The sequence below is a fragment of the Pteropus alecto genome, unplaced genomic scaffold (assembly GCF_000325575.1).
Source record: "Pteropus alecto unplaced genomic scaffold, ASM32557v1 scaffold920, whole genome shotgun sequence".
Classification (NCBI taxonomy): Eukaryota; Metazoa; Chordata; class Mammalia; order Chiroptera; family Pteropodidae; genus Pteropus; species Pteropus alecto.
The window spans coordinates 171,520-188,662 of record NW_006429596.1 but is presented as its reverse complement, the minus strand read 5'-3'; the positions used below and the strand labels follow the sequence as shown (position 1 = coordinate 188,662).

At 57.7% G+C, this 17,143-nt stretch overlaps 1 protein-coding gene and 1 pseudogene across 8 annotated transcripts in view; one reads left to right on the top strand and one right to left on the bottom strand.

Annotated features, from left to right (window-relative positions):
• Positions 1–16,677, top strand: part of MEGF8 (multiple EGF like domains 8) — a 40,392-nt gene extending 23,715 nt beyond the window's left edge. For 5 of the 8 annotated variants that reach the window (XM_025043560.1, XM_025043646.1, XM_025043587.1 and 2 more), the window contains 13 exons: positions 128–291; positions 1,036–1,180; positions 3,085–3,316; positions 4,434–4,572; positions 4,704–4,917; positions 5,100–5,314; positions 9,225–9,432; positions 9,560–9,719; positions 10,043–10,235; positions 10,687–10,857; positions 10,950–11,080; positions 11,548–11,680; positions 13,908–16,677. In XM_025043560.1, coding sequence (XP_024899328.1) covers positions 128–291; positions 1,036–1,180; positions 3,085–3,316; positions 4,434–4,572; positions 4,704–4,917; positions 5,100–5,314; positions 9,225–9,432; positions 9,560–9,719; positions 10,043–10,235; positions 10,687–10,857; positions 10,950–11,080; positions 11,548–11,680; positions 13,908–15,176 — 3,374 coding nt within the window. In that variant the 3' untranslated portion in view covers positions 15,177–16,677. Of the gene's footprint in view, positions 1–127; positions 292–1,035; positions 1,181–3,084; positions 3,317–4,433; positions 4,573–4,703; positions 4,918–5,099; positions 5,315–9,224; positions 9,433–9,559; positions 9,720–10,042; positions 10,236–10,686; positions 10,858–10,949; positions 11,083–11,547; positions 11,681–13,907 lie in introns of those variants that run through there. The other 3 variants (XM_025043609.1, XM_006903855.3, XM_025043706.1) reach the window with 2 other exon arrangements.
• LOC112477774 lies at positions 12,123–12,242 on the bottom strand (annotated as a pseudogene).
• Positions 16,678–17,143: the final 466 nt, after the last annotated feature.

Genomic DNA, 17,143 nt, shown 5'->3' with positions numbered 1-17,143 from the left:
TCCTAGGTGTGTGGCCTCAGGACCTGGGGGTATAGTGGTCATGAGACGGGGCGCCCAGGGAGGTGGCGGGGTGCTTCTCTCACCAGCCTTTCCCGCCCTCTGAGCTCACTCCCCCCGCCCCCACCAGGTCTCTATGGTCATTCTGCGGTGTACCACAAGGCCACTGACTCTCTCTACGTGTTTGGGGGCTTCCGCTTCCATGTGGAGCTGGCAGCCCCGTCCCCTGAGCTCTACTCCCTACACTGTCCTGACCGCACCTGGAGCCTGCTGGCCCCTTCTCAGGGGGCAAAGGTCAGGAAATGAGGTCCAGACGGATGTAGGGGTGGCGGGGAGGGGCCCCCCATCCCAGTGATCCAGGGACTGGAATGACCAGGACCTTCCTGCTGTCCCTCCTTTCCGGCCCCCTAAACTAAACTGTGGCAGCCCAAGTGGCCCCTTCTTCCATCCCCAGCTTGGAGGACGGACTCCTAGACCAGGAGGTCAGAGGCCTGGGCTCTGCCCTAGCTCTGCCCCGCTCCTAATACGGCCCTGGCAGTACGTCCCCTCCTGGCCTCCCCATCTGTAAACGGGAACTGAGGCTCCTCGCGTTTCCTGCCTTCAAGGCCAAAGGAAACGGCGTGTGGGAAAACGTGAAGCCCCGGATGTGCCGTTAGAGACAATTGTGTTTTCCGTCCACCACCAGTGTATTTCCAAGGCCTTCATGGGGCTGGACTTAGAGGGAGGTGGAAGTTAGGGACCAAAGCCTCACCCCAGTCCTCCCCAGCCTAACTGGCAAGGTTACAGGACAATGCGGTTCCTCTTAAGCAGTCTAGGGGAGCAGGTTCTTGGGGAGCAGCTGGGATGTGGGAGTTCGAGATAGAGGCGGAGGAGATAGCTCTAGGGTCTGCTCCGAGGAGTGAGGGGTCTGAGGAAGGTTAGGACGGGGTGGGCTGCTGGGGGCTGGGACGTGGGGATTAAAGGTGGCAGGTGAGCTGAGAGAGTGAGCAGAGGACTGTGGGCTCTAACAGGCCATCCTGCCAACTGTCTCCCCAACAGCCCCGCCCTCGACTTTTCCACGCATCAGCCCTGCTTGGGGACACCATGGTGGTCCTTGGGGGCCGCTCGGACCCTGACGAGTTCAGCAGCGATGTGCTGCTCTACCAGGTCAACTGCAACGCCTGGCTCCTGCCCGACCTCACCCGTAAGTCCACTGCTGTCCCTGGCGGCCCCTGTCCTGGGACACCCGCTCATTAGGAGTCAGTCAGGCCCCTTCAGACTCAACAGCAAAGCTCCCATACCTTCCATGTCATCGGAACACCTACGGGGATGCCCTCCTTCCTTTTGTTTCTTAGAAAAGTTTATTTTTTATTAAAAGTTTTGTTAAAAAAAAAATTTTAAATCTGATTATAAAAGTACTAATACTCATCGTATATAATTTGTGAAATAGGAAGAAAAAATTCCCCGTAATCCCGGCAGCTACGGTTACACGGAGGTGTTCCCGGTCTTCACTGTCCATGGGTTAGACAGGGGCTTGTATCTTGCCTTTTAATTCCTTTTAACCTTACAGGTGACCGACTGTGTTTTTCTGGGCCTGTCTCCTTTTCTTTTTACTTCTCTTTCTAACTCTCTGCCTTCTAATTCTCTTTTTCTCTTAATCTATCTTTTCCACCACTCTGTGACTCTTTTTTCTGAGGATTTCAAAAACTGAGGTGCAAGTCAGATAACATAAAATGAATCATTGTAAAATTAACAGTTCAGTGGTATTTAGTACCTTCACAATACTGTGCAAGCACCACCTCTATTTGGTTCCAGAATATTTGCTTTTTGTGCTGGTCCCGGCCTATCGATAACCAGCGCTTTGACTGGACCAGCTCTCCCGGTTCTTATGATGACAGGATGGTCTTTTGATGCAGGACAGGGTGAATGTCGGACTCAGGTCCTACGTCTACCTAGGGAGGGTCCTTGACTTCATACAGGAGAGAATTCAAGTGGGAGCCAGAGTTAGAAACATAGGGAAAGTTTATTAGAGAAGGCATAATGCTCTACCAACAGACACATGGTCTCTTCTCAGAGGCCAAGAATGAGACCCAGAATTTGAGAAATTTGGTTTATATCTGAATCTTAGGTCCTATGAAAATTGCAGCTTAAAGTCTTTGTTTTCCTGTTTTCCTTTCAGGGTGTGGGTGTACAGTGTGAAAGTTTTGGTAAACAGTTGTTAGTAATCTTTTATCTTCCTTTGTTCCGTAGATTCCCGAGGTCTGGCTGTTGGGCCGATCAGCAGGCTCCGAATACAACATAGTTTAGTATTTAGTCAGTTCTTGTACTTCTCACGCCTGTTCCCTCTATCACTTTAGCAGTAACTGTCAGGAAACTTGGAAAAGTTACAGGTTCGTTACTTATAAGACCTAGAAACTACACAGCACACCTGGCTGTAGACCACAGGGCGAGGCCACCAGTAGAGAGAGCTCGCCCAGGCCTGGGTGCTGCTTTTTATTGGGGTCGAGGGTGGGGACCTAGGCTTTCGCAGACTCACTCCTTTTGGGTGATTTTAAAACCCAAGAGTGGGAATGTAAAGCACAGGAAGAGAAAACAAACTAGTAGCCCAAATGGTCAGATGTTGAAATCAACCAAGTTCTCTAAGAAAGGAGTGTGCACGCACGCGCGTGTGTGTGCGTGTGCGTGTGTGCGTGTGCGTGTGTGTGTGTGTGTGTGTGTGTGTGTGTAGGGGGTGGGGTCTGGCTCTTTATCTAGTTGTGTGGCTGACCACGGCCTTCCTTGAAGCAGGTGCCTCTGTGAAATGGGTGGCTCGCAATCAAAGCTTAAGTCAGACACCTGTCAGGGCTTATACTATATTTGTCTCCATTCTCGATTTCACTCTCCAGTTCCTTTTTTTTCTGTTTGTGTTTCTCTCCCTCTTTTGTTTTGCTGTCTGTGTCTGATTCTCTGGCCCTGTCCGGCCTTCTCTCTCTCTCTGTCCGGCCTCACCTGTCTCCACTCTCCTTAGACATCCCTCCCCTTGGGTCCCTCTTGGATTGGCACCTTAGTGGCCTCTTTGTGTGGGTCTCCCACCTACTATCTTTCTGAGCACTGTCCGTCTTTCCCCAGGCCAGGCCTCTGTGGGGGCCCCGATGGAGGAGTCTGTGGCCCACGCAGTGGCGGCGGTGGGGGGCCGCCTATACATCTCCGGGGGCTTCGGGGGAGTGGCCCTGGGCCGCTTGCTGGCCTTGACCCTGCCCCCTGACCCCTGTCGGCTGCTGCCCTCACCTGAAGCTTGTAACCAGTCTGGGGCCTGCACCTGGTGCCATGGGGCCTGCTTGTCTGGGGACCAGGCCCACAGGTAACCATGGTGACTGACAGCTGCAGGGGAGGGAGGTACTGGTGCCCTTCCAGGGGGGTTCTGTGCTAGACCAGGCTGGGCAAGGCCTCAGGAGGGTACTGTCCGGTTAGGACACCAGCTCATCTGGGAAAGGAGGTGGCTCATCACAGGCAGGGGCAGGCTGGGGGCCCCCAAGGGCGGAGTGTCACCTGAGAATGCTTCCTGGAGGAGCTGGGTCTGAACTGGGCCTTAAAGGACCAGGAGACTTTACACCAGCAAAGGTTCGGAAGTGGGCCTTCCCCTGGCATGTTCGAGATTCCATCTGAGTTTGGGGAAAATGGGACTGGAAAGTTGGGTAGGGCCAGCTCGGAAAGGGCTCCTGGCATTTGGCCGAGGCGCCGGGCTCTGTCCGGGTCCACAGACTGCTCGCTCACGTGTAGTTTGGGAAGCGGCACGTCTCAGGAAGCTGAAAGGGCCGTCAGGTGTAGCATAAGCACCTTTGGCTGCCTGATCATCCCGAGTTGATGCGAAGCTACCCATGGCTTCATTTGTCCCATTAAATGTGTTACCATGTTTACTATGGAAATACTGAATCAAGGGTTTGACTTACGGGTGCTCCCCCTAGACTCTGCAAGGGGTGTTGTGTAACAGTGGGCACATTCACTGCTTCTCTAGAATCTGGAAAGTTCTGGAGCATGCGGGCCTTCAAGGCTTTGGGGTAAGGGATTTGGACCTCCTCTGAGTGAAAGGGAGCCACGGAGGTTTTGCACAGGAGAGGGCAGGGCCAGGCCTTGGCAGAGAGGGCCCTTGGGGCCGCTGTGCAGGGATGGCGAGGGAAGCCGGGAGCCAGAGGAAGAGGCCTGAACCGCACAAGGGGCTGCGGAGCGGGACGCGAGGGGATGGTCAGAGAGAGGAGGCAGAAGGCCTCAGTGGCTAGAGGGGCAGGGCCGAGGAGTACTGTCCTGTGTCTGTGGCCCGGGTGATAGGTGGATGTGCATCATCACCAGGTAGGGTGCGGGAGAAGTGAGTTTGTGAGTCCTGTGCTGGGGGGTGCTCTGCAGGAGAATTCCAGGAGGCACCAGGACCAGGCGAGGCTGGGGGGAGGAAGGGTGGGGCCTGGCTGCATACAATGAGCCAGCCTCGTGCTTCCCAGGCTGGGCTGTGGGGGCCCCCCCTGCTCCCCGATGCCTCGCTCCCCTGAGGAGTGTCGCCGTCTCCGAACCTGCAGTGAGTGCCTGGCCCGCCATCCTCGGACTCTGCAGCCTGGAGATGGGGAGGTGAGTCGTGTGAAGGTGGGAGGCGGCTTGGACCCACCATGCTCTTCAGCTGTGATGGGCGGGATGGGAAGAGCTGGGTGGAGAGGGGCGCTGGGGCCCTGGGGGCCCCACAGAGCCTGTCTCCCCCCCAGGCATCTGCCCCGCGCTGTAAGTGGTGTACCAACTGCCCCGAGGGTGCCTGCATTGGGCGCAACGGGTCCTGCACCTCAGAGAACGACTGTCGCATCAATCAGCGAGAGGTCTTCTGGGCGGGGAACTGCTCGGAGGCCGCCTGCGGGGCTGCCGACTGCGAGCAATGCACCAGGGAGGGCAAGTGCATGTGGACGCGGCAGTTCAAGAGGACAGGTGGGCGCCGAGGCTTGGTCCCCGAGAGAGGAGCTGGGGGCCTGGACCCCTGAGTCTGAGGGGGAGGGGCCCGGAGCCCCGGACTCCGGGGTCTGTGGGGGCGGGGCCGGGGCCGGACTCCAGGGTCTGTGGGGGCGGGGCCGGGGGCCTGGACGAGGTTTTAATCACTGCCCCACCCCCAGGGGAGACTCGCCGCATCCTCTCAGTGCAGCCCACCTATGACTGGACGTGCTTCAGCCACTCGCTGCTGAATGTGTCCCCCATGCCGGTAGAATCGTCGCCCCCACTGCCTTGCCCCACTCCCTGTCACCTCCTACCCAACTGCTCCTTCTGCCTGGACTCCAAGGGTGCGGACGGGGGCTGGCAGCACTGTGTCTGGAGCAGCAGCCTCCAGCAGGTACTGCGCCCGTCTGGGCATCCCGTCCCCTTCCTCTGCCGCGCTCACTTTCTCCGCCACCGGCTGCTCCGTCCTCCCTCCTCCTCCAGCTCCCCAGCTCTGGTCGCACCATCAGGCTTTTGCTTTATTCTCCCTTCCTCTTCTCTCCTCCCGGCAACTCTTCCTTCCCTCCTTGCCTTGTGAGTGACCCTGGTGTGTCTTCCTCCCAAACTCCTGTGCCACCTCCTCACCCCCCACCCTGTGTCTCTCCAGCTCTCGCTCCGTCCTTCCTGGCTCTTATTCCGCCTCCCGTCTCCCTCCCAGACCCTTCTGCTTCCCTCCTCCAGCTCTTTCTCTCTCTCTGCTTTCAGAACTTTTGTTTGTAAGAAACAGAAACCCACTCAAGCTGGTTTTATTAGCAGAAACTGGGGGGATTTGGTGGAATCTGAGGACAGGAAGTACGTGTGGGTCCGAGGTTCTCAGGCCACGTGGTCTCGTAATCTCAGCTGTTCTCTGGTTTCTCTCGGCTTGATCGTCAACACACAGGGCCTCAAATGGCAGCGCTTGATTCTCAGTCTAGATGACTTTCTAATTCCAGAGACCACAGTCATCTCAGTTTGTCGATTCACTCACAGTCTCTAGAGAAGACTTCAGCTCAGCTCACAAGTTAGGTGTCCTTGGTCCTTAGAACTCCTTGGTCCAAGGAGACGTAGCCAGGGAGGGGTAGGAGCACACGGTTCCAACGTGGCAGCTCAGACCCACCCCTCCTCTGTGGCTGTGGGCTGGAGCGATGATTCTGGAGGGTCTGGGGAGGCGCTTTGTGTGCCAGTGACAGTCCGCCCCTTGACTGCCCAGCACATGCTGTGTCGTAAAATCCATTCCTAAGGTGCCACTGCCTGGCATGATTTAGCTGGCGGACACTGAAGGCATCCACCCCCCAAACCCAGCCAGCGGGAGGCATGATTCACCTGCTGTCGCATCCAGAAGCAGTGTCATTGGGCTGGAGTCCCGCGCCTCCAACCCCAACTGATGTCCACTCCCCAGTCATATCTTTATAGTGTAAGACCCAGTTGAGGTGCGACCATACACCATCTCAATCTGTGACCTGAAATGATTCTTTCATAAAGTGGGAGTGATAGCAGCAGACCCCTTTTGGGGTGTTTCCAACACCAATGACTAATTCATCAATTCTCCAGACACCAACTGGGTGTCCAACACGTCACTTCACCCTGACACCACCTATCTGGGGTTAACTTCAAATCCCACAAGTTAAAGGGCTCAGTCCCACAAGACTGCTCTGCTTCGGGTGCCGGTCACGAATCCTGGCCAGCCATGCTTTTGACCGACCAGCTATAAAACAGGGGTTCTCACCGCCCACTCTGTAGGTTCAATAATTTGCTAGAAGGGTTCACAGAACTCAGAAACATTTACTCACTAATACCAGTTTATTGTAAAGGATACAATTCAGGAAGAGCCAAGCGGAAGAGATAAATAGGGCCAGATAAGGTGGGGTATGGAGTTCCCTGGTCATTCCACCCTCCTGGTGGGTGTGTTCTCCAACTCTGCACTTGGCAGATCAAGAGTTTTTATAGAGCTTGAGGTCAGCGGGTGGGCCTTAAAGTCACACCCCTCTAATCACTGGTCTTTCTGGTGACCCCCTCCTAAGTTACCTCATTAGCATAAGCTTGGTGAAAGGAGCCTCTTGTGAGTAACAAAAGACATTCCCATCACTCAGGGGAAATTCCAAGTGTTTTAGTAGCTTGGTGCCAGGAATGGCGGGGGGACGAAAACCAAATATATCTTTGTGTTGCTCCATACCATCCTGCAGGCAGGTTGTGCAAATTAAGTAGGAGGATGTCTTGAGAGCAGAGCCTGCCTTTCAGTAAAAACTCAGTAGTGCGCCAGATTCTGGCCACTGCGAGGACTCTGGGTCTCCGCTGTCAGGGACACACCTCGGGGATCACAGCACAGCAGCTGGGTGGGGGGATGTCCCCATGGGGGCTCTCAGTGTGACCCTGCAGTGTCGGTCTCCCCGAGCCTGGGGTCCTTCTGGTGATACGAGTTCTCCCCAGATATTATTTTATTTTCATTATTATTATTTTTTTTCCCCTCTTTAATTCCCTCCCACACACATACACTTCTACTCCTGACCTACGGATGTTGCCGTTTCCCCTTAAGAACTGGATCTCTGAAGGCGGGGCGTCTCCTCCCACTTGCTCGCGGGGGACCCAGGGCCTGGTGCACCCGGGGCATGGTCGGTGGCTCCACCTGGGGCGTGAACCCCAGGACCTTCTGCGTGTAAAGCAGATGTGCTGACCACTACACTATGGAGCCACCCCTCCCCGGATATTATTTGTCTTGGCGGGGACTCCACAGATCAGAAGGCAACACTAGAGAGCACGTGCTGCTCCCGCAGCCCCTCCGTGCCAGGCTCCCAGGGCACCCCTGGAGGTGAGGGATCGGCCTAGCGCGAGGCAGGAGGAAGTGGTGGGGCTGCTGCATGGGAGAGCGCAAAGTCCATGCTGTGTGTGAACGTGAGGGGACTTCCGCCAGATCTGATTTCTGTGAAATCTTCTAGTTAAAGTGTTGGCTGGCTCCGGTTTTTGAAAAGCACCACAGCACAGCTGAAACATAGCAGGTGTGCAGGGCAGACCTGTTATGATTTGGCTCAAAGGCAGCTGTATTTCAACCATCCGGCATTGTGCTTTTGAATGATTTTGGCCTCAGAGCCTGGGGCAAGCAATAGAGTGCTCTTTTCCCTGGCTGGCTGGCTGGTTGGGTTATGGGCACATGTCAGGAGACGAGCTGAGATCCTGCTCCTGGAACTTAGGTTCACACGTCTCTGCCAGGAGCACAGGAAATACAGTTACGGTGTTGGACAGCGAGCATTTGGCCATCAGGGAGGATACAGCAGAAAGCACTTTGCAGACGGGGGCCTCGGGCTTCTCTCCACCCTCCCAGATTGCCCGCTGTCTGCCAGCGGGTGCTCTAAATTCAGATCTGGAGGCCTAGCCTGGCAGCGAATTTGGCGGCTGAGCGAGGCTCGGCTCATCAGTGGGCTCTGGCGACAGCAGTTGGGGTTTTCTATTTCAGGATTGCGTGGTAGCTTCGCTTTTTCCTAAGTGCTTTCAGCCAGCCAGCCCAGACTAATCACTTTCCTCCTATACTTTCCTTGAGGCCTGAGCAGTAAGTAAAACGCTCTTGTACACTGAGGTAAGTTCCTAAGAGTCTGGCCCTCCCTGGGCACCTTCTGGGTCCTAAGATGTGATAAGTGAAGGCCTGTGAGCTGCTGCTCAGCCCCTGGCCACGGACGTTTCAGCTTCACAGCCCAGGGTGGGAGCATTCTGTGGCCTGGCATCCAGGTTCACGTTTTTTTGTTTTTGTTTTTTTCTAATCAGCTGTGGCTCGCAGCCCCCGTCCTGATATTCATTTCTGTCTCTACCTGGGATTGTTGCCTCCCTTTGATTATAAGAGGCAGTTGTGCCCTGAGCCAGGCGGGTAAAGGGGACGCGTTACACCAACACAGTGGCACCTCTTGAAAGCCAGGGTGGAGTGCAGCCAGGCGTCACCAGGGACTGGGGACGGCACTGGAAAGCTGCCTTCCCACCTGCGTTTGGGGGCGTCTGGTTCTCAGCTCTGCTTCCTTCCGCCTCTGTTCTTTTCCTGCTTCTCTCCTCGTCGCTGCTGCTGTTCGCTCACCCAGAGGGCCCCGCCAGCCCCAGTCTTCACAGTCTTCTGGTTTCAAGGATGTCCCTAGTCTGGCTTAACTACCGACGCTTGACCGGGAGAATGCGATGCCCTCGGCTGGTGTCCACTTTGGTCCACCCGGCTGTGGCCAGGGAGGGTGCGATCTCTGAGAAGAGGGTGCAGGTTGGAAAGATTCCCAGGATGTGTCTGACCCTCTTTCTCTGCGTTTCTCCTCCCTGGACAGTGTCTGAGCCCCTCCTACCTGCCCCTGCGATGTATGGCCGGAGGCTGCGGGAGGCTGCTCCGAGGGCCCGAGAGCTGCTCCCTGGGCTGTGCTCAGGCAACCCAGTGTGCCCTGTGCCTGCGGCGCCCCCACTGTGGCTGGTGTGCCTGGGGGGGCCAGGATGGGGGCGGCCGCTGCCTGGAGGGTGGACTCAGTGGCCCCCGTGACGGTGAGAGGGGTTTGGGGGTGGGCTGAGAGGGGCTGGCACAGAGGTGGGGCTTGGCAAGTAGGAGCGAGGGCCTGGGTGTCTGGGTGGGTGGCACAGGCCCCACCGAAGCCCTGTGTCCCCATGCCAGGGCTGACGTGTGGGCGTCCTGGGGCCTCCTGGGCCTTCCTGTCCTGCCCCCCTGAGGACGAGTGTGCAAACGGGCACCACGACTGCAACGAGACACAGAACTGCCACGACCGGCCCCATGGTTATGAGTGCAGCTGCAAGACGGGCTACACCATGGACAAGTGAGGCCGCAGCCAGACCGGGGCCGGGGCGGGTTGGAGGCTTGGACAGCAGTAAAGGATGAGGTGTGGACCAAAGCAGGATGGAAGAAAACAGAGTTCGAGGCGTGAAGGTGGTGGGACTGATTCAAGGGAGGGTGCTGGTGGGGGCTAGGTGGGGGCTAGGTGGTGGTGGGGCAGGGTCGGCGAGTTTGATAGGGGACCCCAGGAAGAGGGGGCTGCAGGCTGGCTCTTGGAGAGGCAGCGATGGAACAGAGCAGGGGCGAAGGTGGTAGGGGCGGGCTCGCCACCGCCCTGCCCTGAGCCCCGGCTGTCCCGCCCCGCAGCGTGACGGGGCTGTGTCGCCCGGTGTGCGCCCAGGGCTGCGTGAACGGTTCGTGCGTGGAGCCTGATCACTGCCGCTGCCACTTTGGCTTTGTGGGCCGCAACTGCTCCACGGAGTGTCGCTGCAACCGCCACAGCGAGTGTGCCGGCGTGGGGGCCCGCGACCACTGCCTGCTCTGCCGCAACCACACCAAGGTGGGCTGCCCGGCCTCAGACCCCGACCGCCCGCGCTCAGGCATCCCGAGCCTCTTTCGAGCCCCAGTAAGCCAGGCATGGGGCGAGGCGGCATGACCTCCTTCGAGAGGCATGAGAAGACTTTGGGGACATCGTCCGGGTTCGTGTCAGAGAAGGGCTGCCCTAGGATAGTGGACAGAGCCGGTGCTGTGCCAGGGGTGGTGGTCACGTGGGGGACTCGGGAGAGTTTAGGGAAGGGCTTTCTGAGCTCAGCACTTTGGCCTGGGGAAGAGTGAAGCCCCCGTCACTGGAGGTGTGCGAGTGAAGGCAGAGGGCGCAAGCACGGGTGGGCTGGGGTTGCCCAAGCCAAGCGCCAAGCCTGCCGCCCTCCCGCGGTGCTCCCAGAGCCTGCCCCCTCACTGTCGTGCCCCCATGGTTCTCCAACCCCTCTGGCGCCCTGTCTGGCTTCCAGGGCAGCCACTGTGAGCAGTGCCTCCCACTGTTCGTGGGCTCCGCTGTGGGGGGCGGGACCTGCCGGCCCTGCCACGCCTTCTGTCGAGGCAACAGCCACGTCTGTGTGTCCAGGAAGGAGCTCGAAATGGCCAGGAGGGAGCCAGAGAAGTACTCACTGGATCCAGAGGAGGTGAAAGGGGCTGGAGGCCCGAACTCCTGGGTCTGAGGGAGCAGGTGCCTGGTGCTTGCCTTTTTGTGATCACCTTGTCGTTCCTTGGCTAGATTGAAAACTGGGTGACAGAGGGTCCTAGTGAAGACGAGGCTGTGTGTGTGAACTGCCAGAATAATAGCTATGGGGACAAATGTGAGAGCTGCCTCCATGGCTACTTCCTCCTGGATGGGAAGTGCACCAAGTAAGTGGAAGGGGGCCCTCGCCCTGTTCGCTGGGCGTAGCTCTGGGAGCCAGAGACCCCTCCCCAGTCCTCTGTCCTCAGCCAGGAGAGGATGAAATCCCCCGGGAGCCCCGGGGCTGGGGCAGGGGTTGGAAGGAAGGAGCTGGACTCAGATGGGAGGCCCCCGACCTCGGAGGCCCTGCTGAAATGCAGGCCACAGAGCAGCTCCCACTGGAGAGCTGTAGGAAAAGAGAGGGCCGCTGGGGGACAGGCCTCGAGACACCCTCGTCGTTCTACCCTCTTCATTCTGAGTGACAGTCCGAGCTGGGTTCTAGTCCTGACTCTGCCACTTACTACCTCTGTGGCCTTGGGCAAAGGGCCGGACCCCGTGAACCTCAGTTTTCTCTTCTGGCCTGAACTGGAGCATCCAGCCTGGGCCCCTGGAGGTCACGGGAGCACTATAACCCCCATCTTCCTCCACTCCTCAGATGCCAGTGCAACGGCCACGCGGATACATGTAACGAGCAGGATGGGACCGGCTGCCCGTGTCAGAACAACACGGAGACGGGCACCTGCCAGGGCAGCTCCCCCAGTGACCGCCGAGACTGCTACAAGTACCAGGTGCGGCCGGAGAAGCGAGTTACGGGCCAAGGGCCCCACACGCCCAAGGGGTCAGAGCTGCGAGGGGGCAGCCCGGCCCAGGCAGGACCGACAGTGTGGTTCCGATGTCTGTGGTCATGGGATCAGGTCAGCTCGATCGACTGTTCCTGAGCCCCAGTCGGTGTCAGGCCCCAGGCAGTGATGCTGAGGACCTAGAAATCAGCCTGTCGGGGGGCTCTCAGGCTGCTGAGGAGACAGACTCCATCATAGATAGTTACAACTTTTGAGAGAACCCATCTCATAGTAGTTTATTTACTTTTTCTGTTTTTAAAAAATTCAAACCGTACAGACTCAAAAAGTCCTTTTCTACATTTTCCCTTCCCTACTCTCTACCAGATATAACTACTATTAGCATTTCTTGATCAGGAGGCTCTCTTACCCTGTATCTTTTTTTTTTTTTTAATGCCTACAGCACCTGGTCTTCCTAGGTGGTCTCACTATCCGAGTACGAACCAGGCCCGACCCCGCTTAGCTTCCGAGATCAGACGAGATCGGGCACGTTCAGGGTGGCGTGGCCGTAGACTCTTACCCTGTATCTTGAGTCTGTTTTTCTCTGTCTTGACTTTACACTCAGGTTTTCCTTCCCTCGCCTGATGACTTGGGGCTAGTAGCGGATCTCATGTTGTTGCTAATACCCAGATCAAAGTTCCCCGAGTCCATTACCCTTTTCTTAAGCCGAGGGGCTCCTGGAGCCCCTGCACTAGCCACCTGGTTGGCTGCCATGTTGCAAGCTTGCCTCCCACAGAAGGGATATTTCATACTCTCTCCTAGGAGTGTAGCTTCCACCACCCCACCTACCCACCCTCTCTCTCTCTAGCTCCTGAGGGAAAAGAAAGTCCCTTGCTTACCTCAGTCTCCCCCATGCATCTACAGAAAAAGACGCATCTCCACCCACAATGATGGCAGGGCTTCACAAGCCTTCCTGACTCCTGAAATTTCCTTCCGGGACCAGAATTTTTGCTTTCTTGATATGTCATCAAAAGGCCCATTGGCCTTTGTTTTGCCAAAACAGGCAGCCCCAGACATTAATGCAGCCCTTCTTCTCCAGCAGCTCTGTAGGCAGCTGAGGCAGCGGTTTCTTTAAGTCCTAATGATGACAGCAGCAGTAGGTAGTGTGTGGGGAGCATCTGCCGCCATGCTGGTGATGTGCAGACAGTGGAGACAGCACAGGCGTGGGGGTCTTGTCAGGACTGTGCCAGGGTCTCGGAGAGGTGTGGACATAAGAGGAGAACAAGGCCCAGAGATGTTCTGTGTCCTGTCCCAGCTCAGACAGCTGGTTGGAGCCTAGACTGACCCTGGTCTGATCCCCGAGCTGAGCAGGTCCCATGGGACTAAAATAGCTGTGATCCAGCCACTCGTTCATTCAACACGTATTTACTGAGAACCAACTATACGACAGGCACTGTACGAGGCACTGGGACACAGTAGGGAACAAAGCCGGCAAAATGTCCTGTCCTCAGGGACCTTAGATTCTCATGGAAGAGTACAGCGACAAATGGATGAGTGAGTCAGATACACAGTGTGGTGGTGATGAGTGTAAGGAGGAAAATTAGGCAGGAGAGAAGGCTGGGGAGTGTTGGGGGGTGGAAATGGTGGGTACTGTGGCCAAGGAAGGCCTCAGTGAGAAGGTGCCGCTCAAGTAGAAACCTGATGGAAGTGAGGATGCCACATAAGGAGACATCTGGGTGGGGGGCAAGGGCGGGTGGACCAGGTGGTCCAGGCAGAGGCCAGCCAGTGCAGAGGCCCTGAAGCAGGCTGTACCTAACAGTCCAGAAACAGCAACCTGGCCCACACTGTGCTGTGCCTGTGGCTTCAAGGCCCCGTGAGCCGGCTGTGTTTAATCTGCGTACAGAGGAAGAATCTTAAGTTCAGCAAGGTTCAGTCATCAGTCCAAGGCCACACAGCTAGTAAAGAGGTAGAGCCAAGAGTCAGCAGATTCTTCACTGCTGTGCCTGAGCTCCAGAGGCCTTGGCATCAGGGTCTGTGGTCACTGGGGTGATACCAGGGACAGCAGTGTTAGAGCGTAGGGTCCTGGCAGCATCCACACCGTGTCAGGGAGGTCACAAGGAAGCTGCTTGGTCATTGGGGGAACTGGCTACTTAATAAGTGCAGAATGTCGGTCCTGCCTGAAACAGGGCGGGGCACCGAGCTCAGCCCTGACAGCTGCCTCCCCGCTCACTGCCCGCAGTGCGCCAAGTGCCGGGAGTCCTTCCACGGGAGCCCGCTAGGCGGCCAGCAGTGCTACCGCCTCATCTCTGTGGAGCAGGAGTGCTGCCTGGACCCGACGTCCCAGACCAACTGCTTCCACGAGCCCAAGCGCAAGGCCCTGGGCCCTGGCCGCACCGTCCTCTTCGGCGTGCAGCCCAAATTCACCAACGTGGACATCCGCTTGACGTTGGATGTGACCTTTGGTGCCGTGGACCTCTACGTCTCCACCTCCTACGACACCTTTGTGGTCCGCGTGGCCCCCGACACGGGCATCCACACAGTGCATATCCAGCCACCCCCGCCCCCACCGCCACCTCCACCCCCTGCGGATGGCGGGCCCCGGGGAGCCGGGGACCTGGGGGGACCTGGAGCCGGGAGTGGGCTGGCCACCCCAGCAGAGCCGCGGGTGCGGGAGGTGTGGCCGCGGGGCCTGATCACCTACGTGACAGTGATGGAGCCGTCGGCGGTGCTGGTGGTCCGCAGTGTGCGGGACCGGCTGGTCATCACCTACCCGCACGAGCACCATGCCCTCAAGTCCAGCCGCTTCTACCTGCTGCTGCTGGGCGTGGGGGACCCCAGTGGGCCCGGCGCCAACGGCTCGGCAGACTCACAGGGCCTGCTGTTCTTCCGGCAGGACCAGGCCCACATCGACCTGTTTGTCTTCTTCTCTGTCTTCTTCTCCTGCTTCTTCCTTTTCCTGTCGCTCTGCGTGCTGCTCTGGAAGGCCAAGCAGGCCCTGGACCAGCGGCAGGAGCAGCGCCGACACCTGCAAGAGATGACCAAGATGGCTAGCCGCCCCTTCGCCAAGGTCACCGTCTGCTTCCCGCCGGACCCCGCTGCCCCGGTCCCTGCCTGGAAGCCGGCCGGGCTCCCGCCACCCACCTTTCGCCGCTCTGAGCCCTTCTTGGCACCCCTGCTGCTGACCGGGGCCGGTGGGCCCTGGGGACCTGTGGGCGGGGGCTGCTGCCCACCAGCCATCCCCACCACCGCTGCCGGCCTTCGAGCCGGGCCTATCACCCTCGAGCCCACCGAAGATGGCATGGCCGGTGTGGCCACCCTGCTGCTCCAGCTGCCTGGCGGGCCCCATGCTCCCAACGGCGCCTGCCTGGGGTCAGCCCTCGTCACGCTGCGGCACAGGCTGCATGAGTACTGCGGGGGCGGCGGGGGTGCTGGAGGCGGTGGGCACGGGTCTGGCGTAGGCCGGAAGGGACTGCTGAGCCAGGACAACCTCACCAGCATGTCCCTCTGACCCTCGGCCGCGTCCTCTGACAGGGCCACTCTGAACTTGGGGCCCTTAATGGGGACCACCGTCCTCAGAGACCTCTGGTTGCTTCCCCTGGGGGTCCCCAGACAGGGCCTTCTTTGTTCTGCATTCAACAATTATTTATTGAATACCTACTATGTGCCAGGCACTGTTGAAGGCACTAGGCAAACAGGAACCGAGACAGAAGGTTCACTGATCTCGTGGGACCGATGTGGCTGTAGGGACCTCAGGGTAAAGTCAACTAACTGGGCATCCGAGAGGCTAAACAAAGGTGTGGAAAGATCTGGCCGTGGGAAGAGCTGTGGGAAGTGGGTTCCAGACCGAGGGAATAAAGGCCCTGAGGTGGGAACCAGCTTGTTTTATAGGAACGATCAAAGCCGGCCAGCTGAGTGTGAAGAGGTGATAGGGCTTGGGACAGGCAGAGGTCGATCATCCAGGGCCTGTGGGCCCCAGATAGGGTTTGGGGTGTTGTCTTCAGGGCAACGGGAAGCCATCGGACAGGTTCGTGAAGGGGAATGACAGGATCCAGCAGACCAATTTGAGGGGTCACTTGGCTGCAGTGTGGAGAATGGGTTGGAGGGGGTGAAAGAGGCAGCAAGGGACGAGAGATGATGAGCCAGCTCACGGAGGTGGCTGTGGGAGAGAGAGTCAGGGACAGATGCAGGATGTGGGCAGAAGGATGTAATGAGATGTAGGTGTTGGGATGAGGGAGGGATGAATCCAGGATGACCCCAACATTGTAGCCTGAATTGTGGGTGGATGGTGGGGTCATTTAGTAAGATGGGCAGATGGGGGCTTATGGGGAAGTTTTGGACCTACGATGCCCTTTAGACATCTCTTCTTTCAGGTCCAGCCAGGGAAAACAAACCATTCTGAGCATTTCAGCAGAAGGAATTTGGTGCAGGGGACCGAGTGGACTGGCGAGGGATGCAGCTGATAAGAGGCAGGACAGTGAGGCCTGAGCTACAGCAGGAAGCTGCTGCTGCCACCTGTAGGCTGAAGGACGAAGCTCAGGCCATTTTACCTGACCCTAGGACCAGGGTCACCCAGCTCAGAGGGTGTGCTAGGAGTCAAATTGCTGCCTGAGATGCCGCCCCGGGTGTAGGGAGAAAGGGATGGGGATAGATATCAAGATTGGAGATTAATGGTTGAGACCTCAACGTACAGCTCTCTTCCCAGACAATGCTGACTTGAAGACTTCTGGGCTCTCCCCAGGGGCTGCTCCCCACCCCAGCCATCACCACGGACTTCTGAGCTCCCCTACCCCTTGAAGACACCCCCCATCGTCCCAGCCACCTTGAACTTGAGACTCTCCTTTCCCAAGACTCCCATCCCCTAATTGCTTATTCTGGACCTTGGGAACCTGGGCTCTGTGTCTCTCCTCTCCTGGGCACCTCAGTCTAAAAGATCCATCCATGTGTGTCTCCACAGGCCAGCTGAGAGAGTAGGGAGCAACTGAATCAACAAATAAAGAGTGTGGGGAAGACCAGCGTCTCAGGAATGTGTGCATGCAGGAGACAGGGTGTTGGCTCTGATTCAACACCCAAGCGCTGGATAAATGGGATAAATGCCCTTATCTTGGTGTCCCCTCCAAGCCACGCAGCCTGGCTCTGACTCCCTGCTGCCTCTCCTGGGGACGATGCCACCACAGAAGCTCTTATTCCTAGAAGGGACAAACCGAGGGGACGCGAGAGCAGTGAGGCCGTTTTCCCCCGATCGCTGTCGCGGGGGGATCCCAGTTTGTTTCAGGAGGGAAATGGCCGCCTTGGTCCCAGGCCTGGGTTTCATCCTGGCTTCTGACTTAGGAGTTCAGGCAGCATGGAGACTGCACAGCGAGCTTTCCCTAACCCAAGTGGGCTCTCACGGCCCAAGGCTGAAGCATCGCGGGAGCCTTTATTCATCGGTCCCCTGGCAAGCAAGATCCTGAGGCAAGGGGTGCGGGGTACTGGAGA